Source organism: Rhipicephalus sanguineus, chromosome 1, assembly GCF_013339695.2.
Source record: "Rhipicephalus sanguineus isolate Rsan-2018 chromosome 1, BIME_Rsan_1.4, whole genome shotgun sequence".
In the NCBI taxonomy this organism is placed as follows: Eukaryota; Metazoa; Arthropoda; class Arachnida; order Ixodida; family Ixodidae; genus Rhipicephalus; species Rhipicephalus sanguineus.
In genome coordinates, this window is record NC_051176.1 from 162,552,757 (window position 1) to 162,571,875 (window position 19,119).

At 45.2% G+C, this 19,119-nt stretch overlaps 1 protein-coding gene across 2 annotated transcripts in view; it reads left to right on the forward strand.

Annotated features, from left to right (window-relative positions):
- Positions 1 to 19,119, forward strand: part of LOC119401429 (SUN domain-containing ossification factor) — a 94,346-nt gene that overhangs the window by 48,561 nt on the left and 26,666 nt on the right. For both annotated transcript variants that reach the window (XM_049417425.1, XM_037668243.2), the window contains exons 2-7: positions 7,599 to 7,722; positions 10,254 to 10,346; positions 13,164 to 13,270; positions 14,138 to 14,266; positions 15,910 to 16,184; positions 18,396 to 18,628. In XM_049417425.1, the coding sequence (XP_049273382.1) occupies positions 7,599 to 7,722; positions 10,254 to 10,346; positions 13,164 to 13,270; positions 14,138 to 14,266; positions 15,910 to 16,184; positions 18,396 to 18,628 (961 nt within the window). The remainder of the gene's footprint in view (positions 1 to 7,598; positions 7,723 to 10,253; positions 10,347 to 13,163; positions 13,271 to 14,137; positions 14,267 to 15,909; positions 16,185 to 18,395; positions 18,629 to 19,119) is intronic.

Here is a 19,119-nt window from a genome sequence, read left to right on the forward strand (position 1 = left end):
TTTAATTAGTTCGTGGCCAACGTTATCCTCCCTTAGTTCTATCTCAAAACTTTCTCTCATTTTTCATTTTCGATTTCAGTGAGCCAGATGGCTCCTGACAGAGAAAGAGCAATAGCAGACTTTTTGTGTCGAGAGTATATTGGCCCGTTGACTGTTACCTTTGCATACGTGCGCAGGCATGCACGGACGTAGTACGTCGCTGCTGTAAAAAAAAAAAAAAAAAAAAAAAAACCGATTAAGCGGTGGGCCTGTCCGCTTGTTCTTTTTTTTTTTTTTTTTTTGTCGTATTGATTAGCCGCAGACAGGTTGTGAGTGTCAGTGGGCGCGATCTCGCCGCTGATTAAAGATGAAGCGATACGCCAGAGGGCGTGGCGTCTCGAATCTTGTACTTCGCGGCGTTTCTTCGCCTGTAGGGCCTATACTTATCGGCGCGACGATAACTAACGTCCGGGAGTGCTCTCCCATGCGGGTGTCACTTTGTCTGGTTCAGTCGACTACATTTTTCAAAAGGCGTGCGAGAAATTGCTAGTGCGCGTTGAAGCCTAACATGGACGTCGCGAGTGTAAGAACCTTTTCCAGTGCCACAAGAACTGAGCAAAACGCCATGCGGTACCACTGAATGGACAAAGTCTGTGTTAAAGTGCACATGTTTCCGACAAGAGCGAGGGCAGTCGTGCCCGGCCGGTGCCTAAGATTTTTTTGCCCAACTTGTCCTGTATCATGGTGTTCATTATAATTTAATTTGAAATATCGCGGTGAGCTCCCTAAGTAATAATTGTTCAGTAATCAATGTTTTTAGTTAACGTTAGCGTGCATCTTGCTGGTATGCGGAGCTGAAACCGGTCAGCGTTCAGAAATAACCTTCACTGAGCGGAATTCCTGGGGCCTTAGCTCCTGTTCTAAGATGTTAATCACCAATATCAGCGACTAAACACGTCTGTGTTCCGCGTGAAACCTTTACGGTAAATATACGTGGAAGCCATTGCATTTTGTCTCATACTGTATTCAGAGCCAGACATGCCAAGAGTGATACCAAGCGTGTGGACATGACTGGCCTTGGGCACTGACTGACTTCAGCGCCGAAAATATGCCTCTTAAGGTTACTAATTCCGTGTTAGTTAATTAAGTATACCTAATCTAAAAACTTATTGGTATAGTTATACTTCCAAGGCTTGCCACTTCTATAAATTTTGAGCAGCAAGCGTTATCCCTGTCCAGAAGGTTTTCTTTAAACCGCGTTTAAGGACAGTCATTACTGATGTCATCGTAGGGTGCGAACTTGGCGGATTGTATATTCTAGAGCACGTCTGTTGGGCATCTCGCTTGCTTCTTTGTAGGAGCGCCACTGTGTATCACCAGCGTGTATACGCTCCCGCAGTGCCGCCGCCGGGCTTCAATCGCCGAAAGTGCCAGAGGCGATGGCCCCGTCGTGCCTTACCATATATATATATATATATATATATATATATATATATATATATATATATATATATATATATATATGCGCCGCATCAGAGGGGCAGTGGCCATATCTCAGCGGCTGGCTGCGCACATGAATACGCGCCTTGTACGCCGGCGGCGCGTCTATACCTCTTGGCGTGGATTGACCGCGTTACGTTCCCTTCGCACGTCGCGACTGTCCGGGGATGCCGGAGAGGTTGGTTGTGCTCATTAGGACGTGGCTCACGTCCCCTCCTCCCGGCCTCTCACCCGCTGGTCGGCCGGCGGAGAGCTGTGCACCCGGTGTTCGAGCGAGCCCGACCCGTATATATACACTGCCACGCGCTATCGCGGCCTGGGCTAATTGCGAGTCGCGCCGAGAGACGTGCTTGACCGGGCGTGCGCCGTCGCTCGTTCCCGTAGCGATCGGTGTGTGAAAACGCCATAGACGTGCGCACGTGTGAGTGCTGGCGATGGAGGGGTGGGTGGCGGCGAGCAGCGAATGCCGTAGCTGGCGCGTGGTGGGCCCACTTGATCCGCTTCTATAGATAGACGGACGCACGAGCCAGTCTCAGTTCAGGCTGGCTAAAAGTGCGCCCGCTGTGTCTTCTTGGATTAGGGTTGAGTGGCGTATATATACATACTGGCCTCCTGTGTGTGATAGCGAACGCGATATACATGGATGGGAGTGAGGAGGCGGCGGCGTCTTTCTTGTACAGCCAATTCGGATACACCCTCTACCGTGTCGAAAGCATTTGGTCGTTTGCACGGGAAACTGCTGGCAAGCTCCAGACTGGACTGGTCGTGGCGGCGGCCTGGTCAGGCGACTAATCACCGCACAATTGACACGGCCTGCGCTTAGGCGCCGATGTGGGGCTCCTCCTTGTAGAGCTATGGCGATCGGCTAATCTGAAGGCTGGCTGCCTCATTCTGAGCGAGCAGGCTGAATTGGCGCGTGAAGTTCGGCGTCTGCACCGTTTTAGCTCAGCTGTACGAACTTGTCAAAGGTCAAAATGCGGCGTGATAAAAATGTCGCTGGCATTTTGTGAACGTTTCAGCCGCCCAACAATTATTTATCTAGTCCATAAGCATCAACTACCGGGTTTGGGGGGGGGGGGGGGGCGTGCAGTACCATCGACAGTGTACTTTTGGCCCTCCTGTCTGGCAGCTATTTCATAGGGGCCTGTTCATTTCCGCATCTTTTTCTTTTCAGGCTTTTAAAATTAGGATCTTGGGCCAGTGACAGGTCATAAATTCAGTGGAAAATGCCCCTCAAATGGATTTATATGTGCGGAATATGTTGTCTTGATGAAGAAATGAAGTGCCCGTTTCAGCTATGAAAGGGGAAAAAAAAGCAGAAGTTTTAAATCGCATAGCGACATCTCTTGGTTTTTAGACAACAAAATGACTTCTGAGAATAGAAAGCATCCCTGACACAGTGAGTCAGTGAATTGCTTTCGCGCAGACTGCTCGCCAAGACAAAAGGCTTAATTTCTTGGATGTCTACAAATGGGTATACTCTTTGGACTTGCCGTGAAAAGAAGATACGTATTCTCGATTTCTCATTAAATGGCTTTACTACCAGTTCTGTCACCGAAGAGCGACTCGACTACTCGTCCAGAAAACGGCTTTTGGCCGAAAAATTCGTAACCCCACCTTCACACATGGTGTAGTGGTACCAAATGGCATTACCATCTGAGAATTATTTTTGGCAATCTTCACTTGAATTCACTTCTATAATTAACGCTTCCTGTGATATCATTATTTCACTCTGCTCTGGCTGGTGCATGTTTTAAAAAGCAAATAAAGCATGACAACACCCAACACCCAAGAAATCAATTAGCAGCATCGCAAAACGCAACAGAAACAAAAGGACAGTGCTTTGAAACAAAAGCCTGTGTGTCCCACTAGAGCGCTCGTAATGAGGTCGCGGCCCCGGCTCGTAAGACAATAAAGTTAAGCTAAAATTTTAAATTTGGAGGTCGGACTCGCCAAACGTGGTGTGCATATATATATATATATATATATATATATATATATATATATATATATATATATATATATTGTAAGGGAGACAGAGATAGAGAAAGGTGGAAGAGCATGCCCCCCCCCCCCCCCCCCCGCACGCCTGAAATTTCGCAATAACATCTGTCGCTTCAATTTATCTACTTATTTCCAGAAAATAAACTTGCTACATGACGGCGAAAGTTGTTTTTAATAGCAGGCCGTTACCAAAAGTGGTATTTCCGAATATTTTTAGATTTTGCGTATGCAAAGCCGCCACGCCGTGCTTTCGCTGTTTAGTACCTCCGGCGGTTCCTATGTATATAGAACCTGTGAAGCGCGTTTGCATCGCTTTCGAACAAGATCGGCCCGATCGCCGGCGTTTCAGAGAAGTCGCAGTTTCGTCCGAAAGGTGAAAGTTCGATAGCAGTGTCAACATATATAAAAAAAAAAGCACGCAATGTTCCGTAGTTTTATCGGTTACCTGTAAGTAGCTGGATTAACGAGCATGGCAGTATCACGCGTGCGCGCCGCATGAATAGGTCTCGCTCTATGAACGCGAACACTCGTGTGACATGTCACAATGCTGGCGTGATGAGCGCAGGCAGGGCAGAGAGAACGCATCGTGCTTCCTTTCACGTCTACACATCTTAACCTCCAACACTATAAGCACGTACGTCGGAAGACGTACACGCTGCAACAAAAGCTTACGGTGCACGAAATTTGCAAAACAGCTGAATTCCCGCTTAGCCTGTGAACGTTGCTTCTGACGGTGTCAGCCGGTAGCATTTTTTTGCGACCTGGACAACTACCATTACATTACAAGTACTGCATTAACAGAACATAAGTTTGCTGTGGAACCCGTGTGCTCGCCCAGCCTTTGCATCCGCCGCAAACTCTGCAAGATATAGAGCACGCGCGGGCCGCTTATGCGCTCAGTCGACCCGCGCTCCCTGCACGACTATACTTCGGTGCTTTTCTTTACAGCGGCGCGTTTGTCCAGCGTGGATCGTACAGAAAACTATCGTCATCATGAACTGTGCGCGCTCTCTTCGTCCTCTTCTTCGTCTTCTGCCTCGCTCCCCCCGACACGTGCGCCCGGCGCGCGCGCTCTCCCGCTGCGCCCATTTGTCCGGCGTGGGATGCAATAACTCGGATGGGCGAGAGAACGAGTACGGAGAGGGAGAAAGAAAGCGAGAGAGAAATAGCGAGAAAGAAAGCGAAGAAAGATAGAAAGACAGCGAAAGAGATAGAGTGAAACACACAAGAAAGAAGTAGGAAAAAAACAGAGCTAGACTGAAGGAGAGAGAGAGACGAAGAGAGAGAGAAAAAAGATATAAATACAGAGAAAGAGATAGAAAGAAACAGACACAAAAAGATAGAAAAAACAGAGAGCAAGACAGAAAGAGAGAAAGATAGAAAAAAAAGGAAGCGAGAAATAGAGAGAGAGGGAAATTAAATGGAAGAAATAGAAAGAACGAGATAGAGAGAGAAAGGAATAGAAAGAAACGGGGACAAAAAGAGATAGAAAGAACAGAGAGAATGAGAGGAAGAAAGAGAAAAATAAAGAGAAACGGAGAAGGCCACCCAGCTCCGCTTTTCTTTCAGGCTTGGCACCACTCGTGCGAAGCTGCCTGAATTTTTTTATTCGATCATGATCTTTTGTATGGTTGTTCGTGCTATCATTCAATTGTTTCCACCTCTGGAATTCCTTACCATGTCGATCAAGCAGTCAAATAAACACGACTCCACCACCTGCCGGGCTGTTGTCGCGCGTGTTTTTTTTTTTTTTTTCTTTTTGCTCAAATTTCCCTGGTACAAGTACACAAATTTTTAGGTGTGCTCCCACCTTTGTATGCACCCCTGTGCAGATTACAAAATGCTCGAATTTTTAAAATGAAGTGCCCGTATTTCACTGCTTGCAACACTAAAATCGTTTCAGAAATGTATGCCATTAATGCAAATGGACATCCGGTTTTTCTTTTAGGTTTTTTTTTTTCACATTTTAATGCGCTAGGAAGCATTCTAACCCTCGGAAAACCGTGCTGCCCTCCGTTAGGTAACGCGTTACGTTTCATGGGAATGCGTGAGGTCGCAGTTACGTATATGTGACAGTGCCTCACGGCAGAAAGAACACAGCACAGTACAGTTGTCGCAGCAAGTAACAATACCACACAGTCGACGGCGCAGAAAGTAGGAAACTACAGAAAAGTGGCTTGCTGGCCGAGTTGGTACTGCATCATTGACGAAAGCAGCTGTGTACGCGTGGTCCTTGTCTCCGTTTTTTGCGCTGCTTTCTTCGATGATAGATAACTACAGTTGCCACGACAAGTAACCACACACCCATACAGGCTAGCGTTGGCTAAATGTTAAGTAATGCAATTCCAAATAATATTTACGCTTTATCTAACAATTCCGCAGTGAAAAGTCTCTGCTTCAGTATTACTGGAATTCTTCTGAAACCTCGAAGACCTTGATGAACGTACACATTGTCCATTCACTCATGGCCGCATGTCTCTACCTACAGGTGTAGGCGGCGCACACATCCGTACACACGCCGGACGTGCAGCTGCGCGTCGCAAGATTTGTTCGCGTGCTCCGCGCGCGAAAACGCCCGCGACTGAGATGGGCCACCTAATTGTTAGTTTGGCTGCGGTTGCTTACACGATGGAGAATGTCCTCCCGGTGGCATCATCACGCGGGCAGTTACAGTTGTACGGGTATGGTGGTTAGATAGTGCGGGTCTGCACATAGTTGGATGAGGGGAGGGAGGAGGGTTCTGGCTGCTCTGTCCATATACGTGAAAACGGGGTTCCCGTTAGGCGAGCGAGGCGGGGCACGCAGCCCGCCCGGTCTGCACTTTTGCGCCTTTGGCGGCGGCGGTTGTAGTGGAGTACGCGCGCGCCGGCCGTAGTGGTTGCGTGCGCGGCTCGGCGGAGTGGCGAGCCGGCCGGCCCCTCGAGGAGAACGTGCTGCACTTAGCCGAGGAGGAGGAGGAGGCGTTAGATGAAGAGCGTCAACGTCGTCGGCGTCTGCTGGGTGCTGTGCGCGTTCAGGCTGATCTTGCTGCGCGTCGACGACGCTTACCGGCCGACACCGCAGAGGTGACTGAGCCCACGCAGCTGCGGGCTCTATTTTCGTGCACCTCCCGTGCATTTGCCGTCTCTGTCGCTTTTCTGTGCAAGTGGCAACCTTTACTTTCTCCAAGTCTTAACCTGAGCATGTACTATCGGCGTCAAATGAAACCCGAATAGCGGGAAGCATTCGCAGCGGTATAGTGCCCCCCCCCCCCCCTCCCAGTTATTACCATTGACAGGCACGCATATATGCGCAGTGCTGCCGAACCGGATGCGCGCGCCTGTCAATCGTGATGACTGGAGGGCGCGCACTATACCACTGCGAATGCTTACCGCTGTTCGGGTTTCATTTGACGCCGACAGTACTCCTTCAAGCGCTTCTGCCGCGGTAGCTTACTGGCTCTTATGCAAAACAGTCGTGTACTTATAGTAGTTGCGTGCATGTTAAAGAACCGTAGGAAGTATATATACATCCATAGCCCTCCATTAACGCGTCTCTCGCAGCCACACAGTTGCTTTGCAACATTATAACCAATTTCGTTGAATATATAACAGAAATTTGATTGCACATGATCAGATATATGGTACGTTGCTGAGCCCAAATGATGAGACGAAATTTAAAGGTTGATGTAATGAGCACTAGCTGTCTCGTGCTTAATGTTAGCCAGTGTAAGTTAAGTTACATGATCCCGTAACGTACTACAAGAAACAGTCTCATTCGTAGAAAACTCGAAAACTCCTGCTTAATTTGTCACTGGATTTGGGGATCGGTTGATGATCTCTCCATGACAACTCGTTATTTCCATTGCGATTTTTGTACTCCATAAATTGTGCAGCATCTACTGTTTCTTTGTGCTGCTTTACCCTTTTGTAACATTAACTGCCGCCACAAACATATGCCATGGCCATAATTTCCAAGTCTTTCCCAAGCTTTCAGTGGATGGAGTGGTTATTTGGGGCACTTATGCTGGTAATGCTTGTCATTCGCTGCATGCCCATGTGCCCGTATGCCATGGGGATGAAGAGAGGGAAGTCTGGTGTGCCTGTGGTAATTCTTGTCAACCTGATATTTTCCAGATGCACCTGTTGCTGCAAGGAGGACATTGAGAGTGGGCTTGGTGAAAGTGCCAGGACCAATGGAGCTCAACATGCCAGTCATGCTGCTGCTACGCCCATCTCGGAGCCTGAGGCTCCAATTCAGGTGAGGACATGTTCCCTTTTAAAATAAAATAATAAATTGAGTGTCGTGCACAAATTTTATATGTTGAACATAAAAAGAAATTGATATGAAATGAAGGGGGCGAAACTCGGAGTCCCTTATGCATTCACCCAAGACGACTCGAAGGCAAAAGCCATCTTATTTTTCTTCTCAGTCGACGTGTTGATCCTGCCCCACCACCTTCTGAAGCTTTCTGCACCTAACATGGTTTTGCACTGCCTCCAAGATCGGAGGCGCCTCGGCTGGTTTTGCACTGCCTATGTGATCGGTCCACCTTTGACCAAGCAAGGATGTCGTGTGATGACGCCACCATGTGATGTCACGATGACTTCACAAATTTTGGCGATCTGTGACATTATGATGTTGTCACATGGTGACATCATCACGTGATGATGATTTTTCGTGTCACTCGTGTTGACGCTGGCCAATTTCCGCGTTTGATGAGGCATCTAAGGCTTTCGCCTTAATAAATGCACAGGCAACATGTGAGTGTTTGCATGTAAAATTAATGCACATTCATGCGTATGTTTGTTTGAAAGAGGGCGGCTATACCTTTTATGGTGAAAAATAAATGGTACGGAGAAGTAGTAGTGCACGGGGCATAGGAAGCTTTTGTAGCTGTTATGTTGAAAAAATATATAAGCACTGCTTTGAATTGATATGTGTATATTTTTTAGTATTTAAATTGTCTTTTACAGAGGTGGTTAATGCTTGTTGTTTGGAAAAGTGCACCTTTCTTAGAACATGCCAGCACAGCACAGGTAGCTTGCACTAATCGCTGTAGTGGCTCTTGACAGCAGTGGCATTATGCTGCCGCGTGTGAAGTTATGGTTTGAATTCGTAGCCACAGTGGCCACATTTCGATGGGAGCAAAATGCAAAAAAATGCCCTTGTACTCAAATTTACACGCGCATGTTAAGGAACCCCAGGTGGCCAAAATCTATGCAAAATTCCTCGAGGGCTATGGCATACCTCTAATCATTGTGGTTTTGGCATGTAAAACACCACAATTAAATTTTCGAAAATTTTAACTATGGGCATGAATTTGACACTTCACTTCGTTGCCGCAACATGAATGGCAATGCATGCACAGAACAAATAGAAGGCACAGGCACAGCCTCATTCTTTCACTTTATTTGTCTCACTTATGCACCGTTACTCGATTTAGTTAGTGTGACATATTATGTACCAACTGGCAAGATCAGATTGACTGTTTTCTGCTTGACTCTATGTGAAGGGCAACTCCAACAAAATCTCTTTTGACTATGTAAAAGATACTGGCTTAGGATAGCAGAGGTACAGAACAGCCTCCATGCAGAATTTAATTTTGAAATACAAATGCATATGTTATGAAAACCTCAGGATATTAGTTTTCATACTGAGAAAGAAAAAAAATTATATGTGCTGCTTCAACTGACTTAACGTCGCAAAGGCTGACTAAACATCGGAGCTGGTGACATCAGCGAACCTTCCCTCCACTTTCGCCAACACTTGGCACATTTTTCCCCCTCTCTCACAGTCACCACGTATGCTCGAGCGTGCGCTACCATTGGTCGACTCCTTTCAACGGCACAGCCAATCGCACTTCTGCTTCACCCTCTCCACATCACTATACTTTCTCTACCAGGCTCAACTCGCTACACTAGGTGGCCCTCTCACCCACTTAGTTTTACCCGTGCTCTCCCTCTCCTCAAGCTTCGCTTTTGCAGCTGGGCCAGAAAGTGTGGACAACAGACCCCAAGGGATTTACCTCGGCCTTAAACACCTCTGCTATTTAAGGAAAAAGCACGATTACTACTTGCCAGAACTGTGCATGACCCAGAATCTGCAGCCCTTTAGAATGAGCCCTCAGATAAGCTGGCAGCTGCAGCATGCTAAAAAACTTGAGGCGATAAGATGTGATTAACATTGTGGGCTGCTAAGCACAGTTAATTAACTCCATGACTTTTATTTAGCTGTTGTTAAAGGCAACTTATTCCTTTTCTCTCTAGCCAGCCTCCTTTACACCAGCTCACATGGTTGACCTGTCTGCTGATGTTCAGTTACTTTATGCCCAAGGAAATTAAGCCATGATACTTCATCTGCAATATCGTCATGAACAAAAAAAAATGCCAAATTTCTTGGCTAGAACATGTTCCTAAAGGCATTGACTTCAGATATTGATAAATCGATGACAATTGTCTGATATGAAACAGTACTGACTATAAAAATGGGTTTTAACTGGCATGAAACATTAGCAGAATTGACTTTCTCTTATTGATTTGAGCTTGCATTTATGTCCACTGCTGCCTGCTGTTTCCTCTTCAGTGCAAAGCTCTAGCTTTTCCCAACTCCTGATTCACACCTTTGATGGAATGTTGCATACAGGTTATTGCCATATCATCGATGTGCAGAAGGGGTGGTAACCCCATATAGGTAATAGTCGTGCTGTTGTTGATGTGTACTCGTAGGAAAGTTTACAGAGTGCAGCTGTACGATACGTCCCTGAGAGCTGCTTGTCTTATATTCTGCAGGAGTTTCCTGAGCATTCCAACGACCTTCACTTTGTTCGTCCACAGAAGCCAAATGAGCTACCTGTATCACCTACCGTGGAGGTTATAGCACAAGTAAGCCACTAGCACTAATTTAATTTTATGTGGTGAATTTTTATTCTTAGCATGGGATGCAATGAACTGTCGTGCCATTTCTAGAACCATTGTGCATCTTAATCTGTTCCTTCAAAGTAAAAATGTTTCTTCTGGCTTTGACAACAGCTATTGTGCGATTTAATGACGCTGTGCTGCAGGCCCTTTAGTGTTGGGAAGATCCTAGGTCCATAACCAACCCATGCCTTACAAAAGCAGCCGCTACTGGCATTAAAGGGGTCATGAACCACCCCTTGAGCTTGGTGAGAAAACACATCCTGCACATAGCAGACACTGCTATGAACATCTCAGCCAAACCTTGCAGTCGTGTGCAGCAAGGAGAGCTTACAAGCAGAGCATGAATTTGCCATTTTCTCAGGCGCCTTCTTTTCATACAGAGGCCCGTCCTTGCTCGCGTCGGAGCTGCCGGCACCCACTGCTTGACTTCGTACAGTGGGTAGCATGCTATTGGCCAATAGCCAACATAAATCAAGTTTGGTGTTTGGATCAGATGGGCTTCTCGCCACGAGAGCCGCCATGTGCCAGTGCGGCACTATAGTCTGCTAACATTACACAGTGAGCCACACTCGTGCGCAGGAATGACAATGGGAGAGAGCGATCGCATTTCACCATGCGTGCTCGAAGTCATGACGCACGCTGACGTAACTTCTTTTCCCCGTGCCAGCCCTCCCTGCTTAGATTCCAGCATGCTTGTCGGGACGAGAGAAGAGAGGAAGCGCTTAACTCATGAAGCACCCCTTGGGCTTGTTGAAAAAACACAACCTGCGGAAAGCTGACACGGCTATGAACTGCTCTGCAAAATATTACAGTCATGCACGCCGTGTAAAAGCCACAAGCGGAGCGCGAAGTTGCCGTTTCCTCAGGCGCCCTCTTTTCAAACAGAGGCCGGTTCTCACTCTTGTCGGTGGGTGGGGCGTCTGCACGTTGACGTCACGGAGACATAGCATGCTTATTGGCCGATAGCCGGATGAGATGCGCTTCTTGCCACGGGATGCCGCCACTTGCCCGCGCCACACTCCTCAGTCAGCTAACTTTCCACGGTAGCCGTACTCGCACATGCGAATCACAGCAGGAGAGCGATCTCGTTTCATGACGCGCGCTGACGTAACTTCTTACCCCCGTGCCATCCCTCCCTGTCTAGCTTCCAGTGCGCTCGTCGGCACGAGAAAAGAGAGAAAGCGCTGAGAGCGTGCGCCGAACCCCCGTAACTCCGCTGATTCTTGACGGATTCGAGAAATCTTTGCGGCAATCGATTCGGGAGGCAGTAAACTCCGATACTAAGGTCATTAGATCATTACTTGGAAAAGTGGTTCATGACCCCTTTAAAGCGTGCGACAAACACTTTATCTCTGCTTGCTCGACGGATTTGAGAAATTTTTGCGGCAATCGATTCGTGAGGCAATAAACTCCGATACTGAGGTCATTCGATGATTACTTGAATAAGTGGTTCATGACCCCTATGTTTCAAAAAGAGTAGTATTCTTGGAAATTGAGACAAACCTTTAGTGCCTAGATATTGCTTATTTTATGTAAATGTACTTTTACCTGACTGTGTTGTGTTATGTGGCACTTTGTGTGTAAGCTTATTCTGTATCCTTGTGCCTGGACTTTCTGTCAGTTTAAGTGTTATGTGATTGGACTTTATGTGTAACGTTACTTGTCAATATTCAGTGTCCGTGTGACTGCAGTCTTTGTGAACTCTAGTGTTATATGGCTGGACTGCATTTTGTGTCATTTTTTGTGTTACTATGTGAGTGGACCTCGTGCTTATGCAATATTTTTAGGCCTTGACTGATTTATACAGGCAGTTTTTAGGTGCGCTTTCTTGTAGCTTTTCCTTCTCACGACTGATTTTTACTAATTTGATCTGTGAAAACGAGCAGCCAGCGTTATATGAAAGTGCCAACATCTCCCAAACAAGATATGATAATAATAAAAAAAGAAGTAGGCACACATTGACTGGCTTATTTTTAATTGGGCAAATAAATTTACATATAGGTATGTTATCTGGATACAGCATGTAGAATAAGGAAATTCAAACTTATTTTGTTTCAGTGCCACACAGGCGTATCAATGTTGGACTTGCAGAGTTCTGCTCTTTCTTGATGTTATGAAAAATTTCCATGACTTCATGTGTTGTTTTATTTCTCATTCTGCCTGAAATCTTAAATTCTCCAAAATGAGGGTTGGTCCCTCTAGACCTTGCAATGCAAATCTTAGTGTGCCCTACTGATGCTATTGTTTATGGGCAGTTCGTGTTCCTTTTCTCAGCTTCTGCATCTACCACTCTAGCCAGCACATATCTCTTTATATGCAATAGCAGTGCATCTTAAATCACTGCAAAAATTCTTGCTATGTAAGCTCTTCTATGCTTCTTTTACCTTGTCAATCTCTGCTGTAATTTTGACCAATCGTTATAATTCACTGGTGTTGTTGTTGGCCCCAGAAGGCTTGCAAGGCTGTGCCTGTGAATCGATGAGTTGCATAAATAGAGTTTACTAACAGTATAGTGCTATACTTGCTACCCTCAAGGCAGGGGACAACACTTTTGAAGTTCAGTAGCTCCTGTCATGTCTGGCCTTCTTTACTGCTTCCCAGCACAAGAACACTTTCATAATAATGTAAATATTTCGTCTTGTGAATTTGATAAAAGCGGTCACGTTAATGAAGAAGTAGGGTACAAGTACTGTAAGATTGTGACTGAGAGATTGTTTCTTTTTTTTTTGGTTGTGGATGTTGTAAAGTAAGAGAAAGTATTGTCCTGCTTTTTTTCTTCAGAGTATAGATTTAGGTTCTACATCTTCAAATGAAAACCCACAGCAAGAGGGACAACAAAGTTCCCTGCCTGCAGCAAATATTGTTTCTGCTGATAACAAGAAACCAAGGTTAGTTTCCTTACCTCACAATGATGTAACATGTAGCCGATTAATTAATAGAGATTTTTAGACTCTTTTAAGGCTCATTCACATTGAAGGCGGAGTGGCCAAAGCGCTGAAGTGGATCTTCAAAGCGTCGAGGCAGTGAGCGCGCTTACCTGTTCAGACCACACGGCTCGCCTGGCTGCCCGCGTGGCCGAGAAGGCGGGGTATCTCGCGTTTTGTGGACGCATTGCCAACTCGTGGCACCGCTTGTCCACCAGAGCGCCACTTTACCCGAGCCACCTGCGCAGATCTTGCGCCATTTCCGGCTCTCAGTTGCTTCGTGCGCTGACACCTGTCAAAGATGGTCAGCTCGGTTGAAAAAGACCATATACTTGGCATCCTCATGGACGCCTTTTTAGTGGCACATCAAGAACAGCTGAAAGGTCATGAAAAGTCACACTGCCAATGTCGCTGGTGGATTCGTCCTGCCTTGCAATGAGCGGCGTCCATTGGAAACAGCAAAAGTGGGGTTCTGATTGGCTGCGACAAAGTGGCAACCTTTGGTGGGCAGAAAAAAATAGGTCCCCGAGTGATCCGGCTCGCCCCACTTCAGCCGCTTGGCAAAGAGTTTTCCTCCGCTTTCCAGCTCGTCCACTTTGGCAACTCCGCCTACGGTGTGAACTAGCCGTTAGACTATGTGCGTGCAATTGGGCATACGAAGGTAGTGTACCAAAAGCGAAAGCACCGATGAAAGAATTTATTTTGCGAAAGCAGCAGAAAGCAGCACACAACATTCTCAAGAATAGCTGGAATAAAACTGTCCACTAGATCTCTTTGTGAACAGTTTGTGCTCTCCTTAGCTGAAATCGAGCTCATCATTTTCTTTTCCAGGGAAGCAACGTATACTTTAGAAAATGACCAAGCATCTTCAGCTTATAGTATGACTCAAGCTCCTGATCAGACCAATGACACAGAGCATGTGAAAGCTGCAACAGTGGATTCTAGTTCTGAGAGTGGCAGGTAGGTCTGCGTTTTCCTGGTGGGGCTCATAAACAGCGTTATTTTGTCGGTGAACAGTGGGTTGGAGTCCTTTGAAATCTTGTATTGAATGATGAGGAAGGTCTGATATCCTAGGTGCTATGGTGGTCTTCACACATTTACACTTACACAATTTCCTATTTATTGAAATTTCCTGTTTATTTTATTGCAATTTCCTAATTGCATTTATAACACTTTGCTCAGAATTATAACCTTTTATACTGAAATTAATGAGAACTAACGGACAGTCAAACGAAGGAAAGTATCAGGGATGTTTTTTTTTTTGTTGTAATTGTGATGTAAATGTAAAGAAATTAAAGTTGACGAAAAGATAACTTGCCGCCAGCAGGGACCGAACCTTCAACCTTTGAATAACGCATCCCATGCGCCCATCCAATTGAGCAATGGATGGGGGCAGTGTGTCGGAACGGAATGAAAAAACAAAAACAATAAACGAAAAAAAAATTGATATTTTTGACCGGAGCGAAAACGTAACTGTAACGTTATTTATTATTTCATTCCGGAGGGAAACTGAAATATTTTTTATCATTTTTCGGTTTACGGGAAAACTTGGCAATCGGGAACAATCAAAGTCATGCAACGTGAGCAACGATGCATATATCACAGTACAGTATTAGCGCTTATCTCAGACAGGAATTCCAGAGTAAACGTGTGTTAAAATCTTGTAAAAAAAAACGAGAAGAATGGCAACCAGAGCTGTTTATATTAACGCAAGTGCACTTTCGTGTGCCTGCCACACAGGTACAGTGAAGGTCACTGTAAAACAGGCCAGCGTGGAGGGGGCATTCACAGCGCTGAAGGTTGTTTTATCAGAACAGCCGTCTCGCACATCAGACAGTACACTCGATGGCGAACTGCTCCTGAGAGTATGCTCACTCTCTTGACACAAAGCATTGAGCCTGCTCAGAAAATTTGCAATTAACTTTTAAAAAAATTAAGTGCTATAACTTAGAAGGGTACTGGTTTGTGCTACTTGGCAGGAATTCATGGTATACTTACTTGTGCTTCTCTTAAGAACGTGGAACAATGTGTTTTACCCTTGTCCCACGTTCTTAAGAGGAGCGCAAGTAACTATACCACAAAGCCTATGTTTTCATCATTACTTTAGCGTCAAATTTTTCCATACAAATATAAACTGTTACGAACCGTAACGGAGCATTTGTCGTTTGTTTTTTTTCGTTCCGGAACAGAAACGGAATGGAACTTTTTGTTTGCGGTGGAATGAAACTAAAACTGAAAAACGTTTCGTTCCGGCACACTGGACAAAGGGGATGACCGCCGCCGTAGCTCAATTGGTAGAGCATCAGACGCGTTATTCGGAGGTTGCAGGTTCGGTCCCTGCCGGTGGCAAGTCATCTTTTTGTCCACTTCAATTTCTTCACATTTATATATCACAATTACAACAAATAACATTTTCTGTACTTCCCTTGGCTTGAATCGTCTGTTAGTTCTTATTAATATTGTGTGTAAGAAAGAAAAACGAGCCCTTAAAAGTCCCCTTCTTTCATTCTTTTATACTTAAAGAATGAGTATGCATGCTTTTACACTTAATCTATGATATTCTCAGAATAAGTTCTTTATTTTACTTCACTTGCAAAACATAGAGCTACTGTGGAACCAGTCTTGCCAGGAACCAAGCAAGATCAGGAGTCACAGGGCCCAGAGGATGCTAATACAAGGGAACCCATAGAAATGGAAGAAGGTAGTTTTGTTCCTGGCTCTGCACCTGTAGCAACGGAGTCAAGTGAGCAGCTGCCTGATAGCACATTGAAAAAAGAAGGTGATGAAGGTAGCGACCACGATCGCAAGGAGTCATCAGAAAAAATGCCCACTTTTGTGGAATGGAAGCAAAAGATGCTGGCCGAGCATGAGAAAGGTGGTAAGTGAAAATCTTGTTTGTGAGGGCATGTTGAGATCTTGAACTACTAAAGCAGATTAGTTGTGCAAGTATTGTCCTAATAACTATTAAGTATTGACATTAAAGTTGTTCCACTTTACTGTGCACTGCCTTTAGTTTTTTTTCTTTATGTCCGCTCTCTCAGGGTCAACCGCTGACGGCAAAAAGAAAAGAAAGAAAGGCTAGTTACAGAATGTAGTTTCCCTTTGTATGCAGTTTTGGACATATTCCGGGAAGCTCGATTGGGGGGGGGGGGGGGGGGGGATTTCCCTCTCCCGGCCATCCCAGCAATTGGGCAAGACGATTGTCTTGAAGCACTGCGAGAGAGCTCTCGCTACTCCGCAGAGAGCTCTCAGTTATAGGGAATGAAGTGTAGGAGGAGGTTGGCTTGCTGAGGCTAGCTAAGTGACGCCATGTTGAGTCCAGGTTTTTTACAGTGAAGCCTTTCTGCTCTAGTTTCTGTATGCATCCCCACATGCTCTCTCTGGGGGGGAGGGGGGGTGCTGGGCAGTTTACGTCCATATTGGTGACATGGCACTTGGACATGAATGGAATTAAGAAGGGGATAGGGGGGAAAGAGTGTGGCTATTGCACTGTAGCAATGGAGATGGGTAAGCGGACAGAGGGAACGACTATACCACCCGCGTTGGAGGTGCCAGCACGGCTGCAACTGCGGCTGCGGCAGATGCATGGGAGGGTGCGGTGACCGAGGCGGGGCTTGTCGGTGGCGGTGCTGTGGTATGACGTCATACATGGTATATTTAAAACTGGGATGCGCGCGTAATATTACTGTATAGAGGAACTTGGTTTCGTTTGCTATGCCGACACAACAAAGCAAACAACCCTACATGGTTCACGCATTGACTCACTATTGGCGAAGAACGTGTCCTGTGTGAAGACTGAAATTATCACTGTGTATCACATGGATCATAAACCAGTGATCACCATTGTTTTGAAATTAGATGTGCATAAATGTATACGTGTACATAAGTGTTATATATGCAAAATAATGTATGGTTTCATAATGTGTGCAGCCAATGTAGGCAGCTGGAAGAGCTTCGCTGGTAATCCGTCCCTATACGTACGACCCCACAAATTTTTCTTCTTTTCCTTTGCGCAAAGCACATGCTGGGTATACATATGCAGCTTCTTGTGCACTAAGCTAAAGGAAGAGCTGATCTTGTTCAGAGTCTCACGTCTGTGGCTGTAATCTCCCATCTGATTTTGTATGTTCACTTGGCATCGAAACAACGTTGTGTGTCATGGAATTTGTCTGCCACTTCTGCTGATTTTAAGTGCAGTATATTATTAAAGTCAAGACTATAAATTTGTGGTAGGAGCCTTGCATATTAATAACGAAGTAATTTCATTTGGAGTGTTATCTCATAAAATATATTTTACTGGTCGAGTATTTTGTTTATTTGCTAGTGTCAAAAAAAATTACTCAGTAGGTTTTTCCATGCGTCCAACTGCATGGCACCCTTATTTTTGCATTATCGGGAGAAATAATATTGCCATTTTCTCATTGAAATCTGAAATGGATTGAAACATTTATCTAGTTCTTGATGAGAGCTCCATATTAGTTTTTCCGATCTTTGAGTTGCTTCTCCGACATTATCCAGGATGGCAAATTAGCTGCTCTAAGGTTGTCTCAAATGCAAAATTACCTGCTCCAAAATGAAAATTCTGCTGCTCCAAAAATTGCTCCGCATCAGAAGTCCTCAGTAGCATCACTGCAGTTACAGACACTTAGAAACACTTTACAGAAACAGAGTGGCTGTTTAGCATGACAGCCAGCTCTTCTTATGTGTGCCTCACTTTGGGGACAGTCATTTTTGACGGAATATGGCATGCACACAAACACGGACCCTAGAAAACAAAGGAAACACCAACAAACAGTTACCTTTAGTCGATAATGCAAAACAAAAAATAGAACGTTGTGCAGAGGTATATAGGCCATATCTTGTGGGAACTTGCTTATGTTGCATTTGAGTCATAGCCCACTGTCTTTTGTATATACATTAAGGTGTCTATAGTTACCTTATATATATATATATATATATATATATATATATATATATATAGAAGCATTCAAATTTTGATCATTGGGACCATTTTTAGTGGACTGCACTATTGTATGCAGTTTTGTGGAAAATCTGAATTTAAAGACTGTTTTTTTTTCTAATATTAAAGGTGAACAACCACCTGAAGTACGAAGTACTCCACCTAAGAAAAAGCCAACTGGAAGTAAGAGCCGGCGTAATTATGCCTCATACGAGTGCGGTGCAAAGGTGCTTGCCACCAATGCAGAAGCTGATGGAGCTGGACGTGTCCTTAATGAGCAGATGGATGAGTACATGCTCAACCCATGCAAAGCCAAGATCTGGTTTGTCATCGAACTGTGTGAAATGATCCAAGTTTCTCAGGTAGGAAGCCAGCTTTATCTCGTGTCAGACATTTACTGCGATATTTTAAGAAGCCTTGATGTATTATTACGTATTATTTTTGAATTAAGTCACTTAGAGAGGTCTCTGTGTGCATGAGGGCTAAGTTCAGAAACTTTGCATGTGTCCTGTAATTTGTACAGATATTGAAAAGTGCACATTTTTATCAGTTACAGTGACATCTTTCTAAAATTTTGCTCAGTTCTGCCCATTAGATGTTGAATCGTTGACTAATGCCAGTTAGAAGTGTGATTTTTATTCTGTGCTGTATTATAAAAATGGTATACAGTAGAACCCCGCTGTTGGGTTCCCGGGTGCTGCATTGTCCTGGCTGTTATGTCTTTTTCGGCCGGCCCCGGCATAGCTGCCATAGGATGCAATGCATTGGGAACCCCCACGTTACGTCGCAACTGTGGGACCATTGCCGCATTGTACGTTGCGAACCAGCCCTCCGAGATGGCCCAGACGGCCAT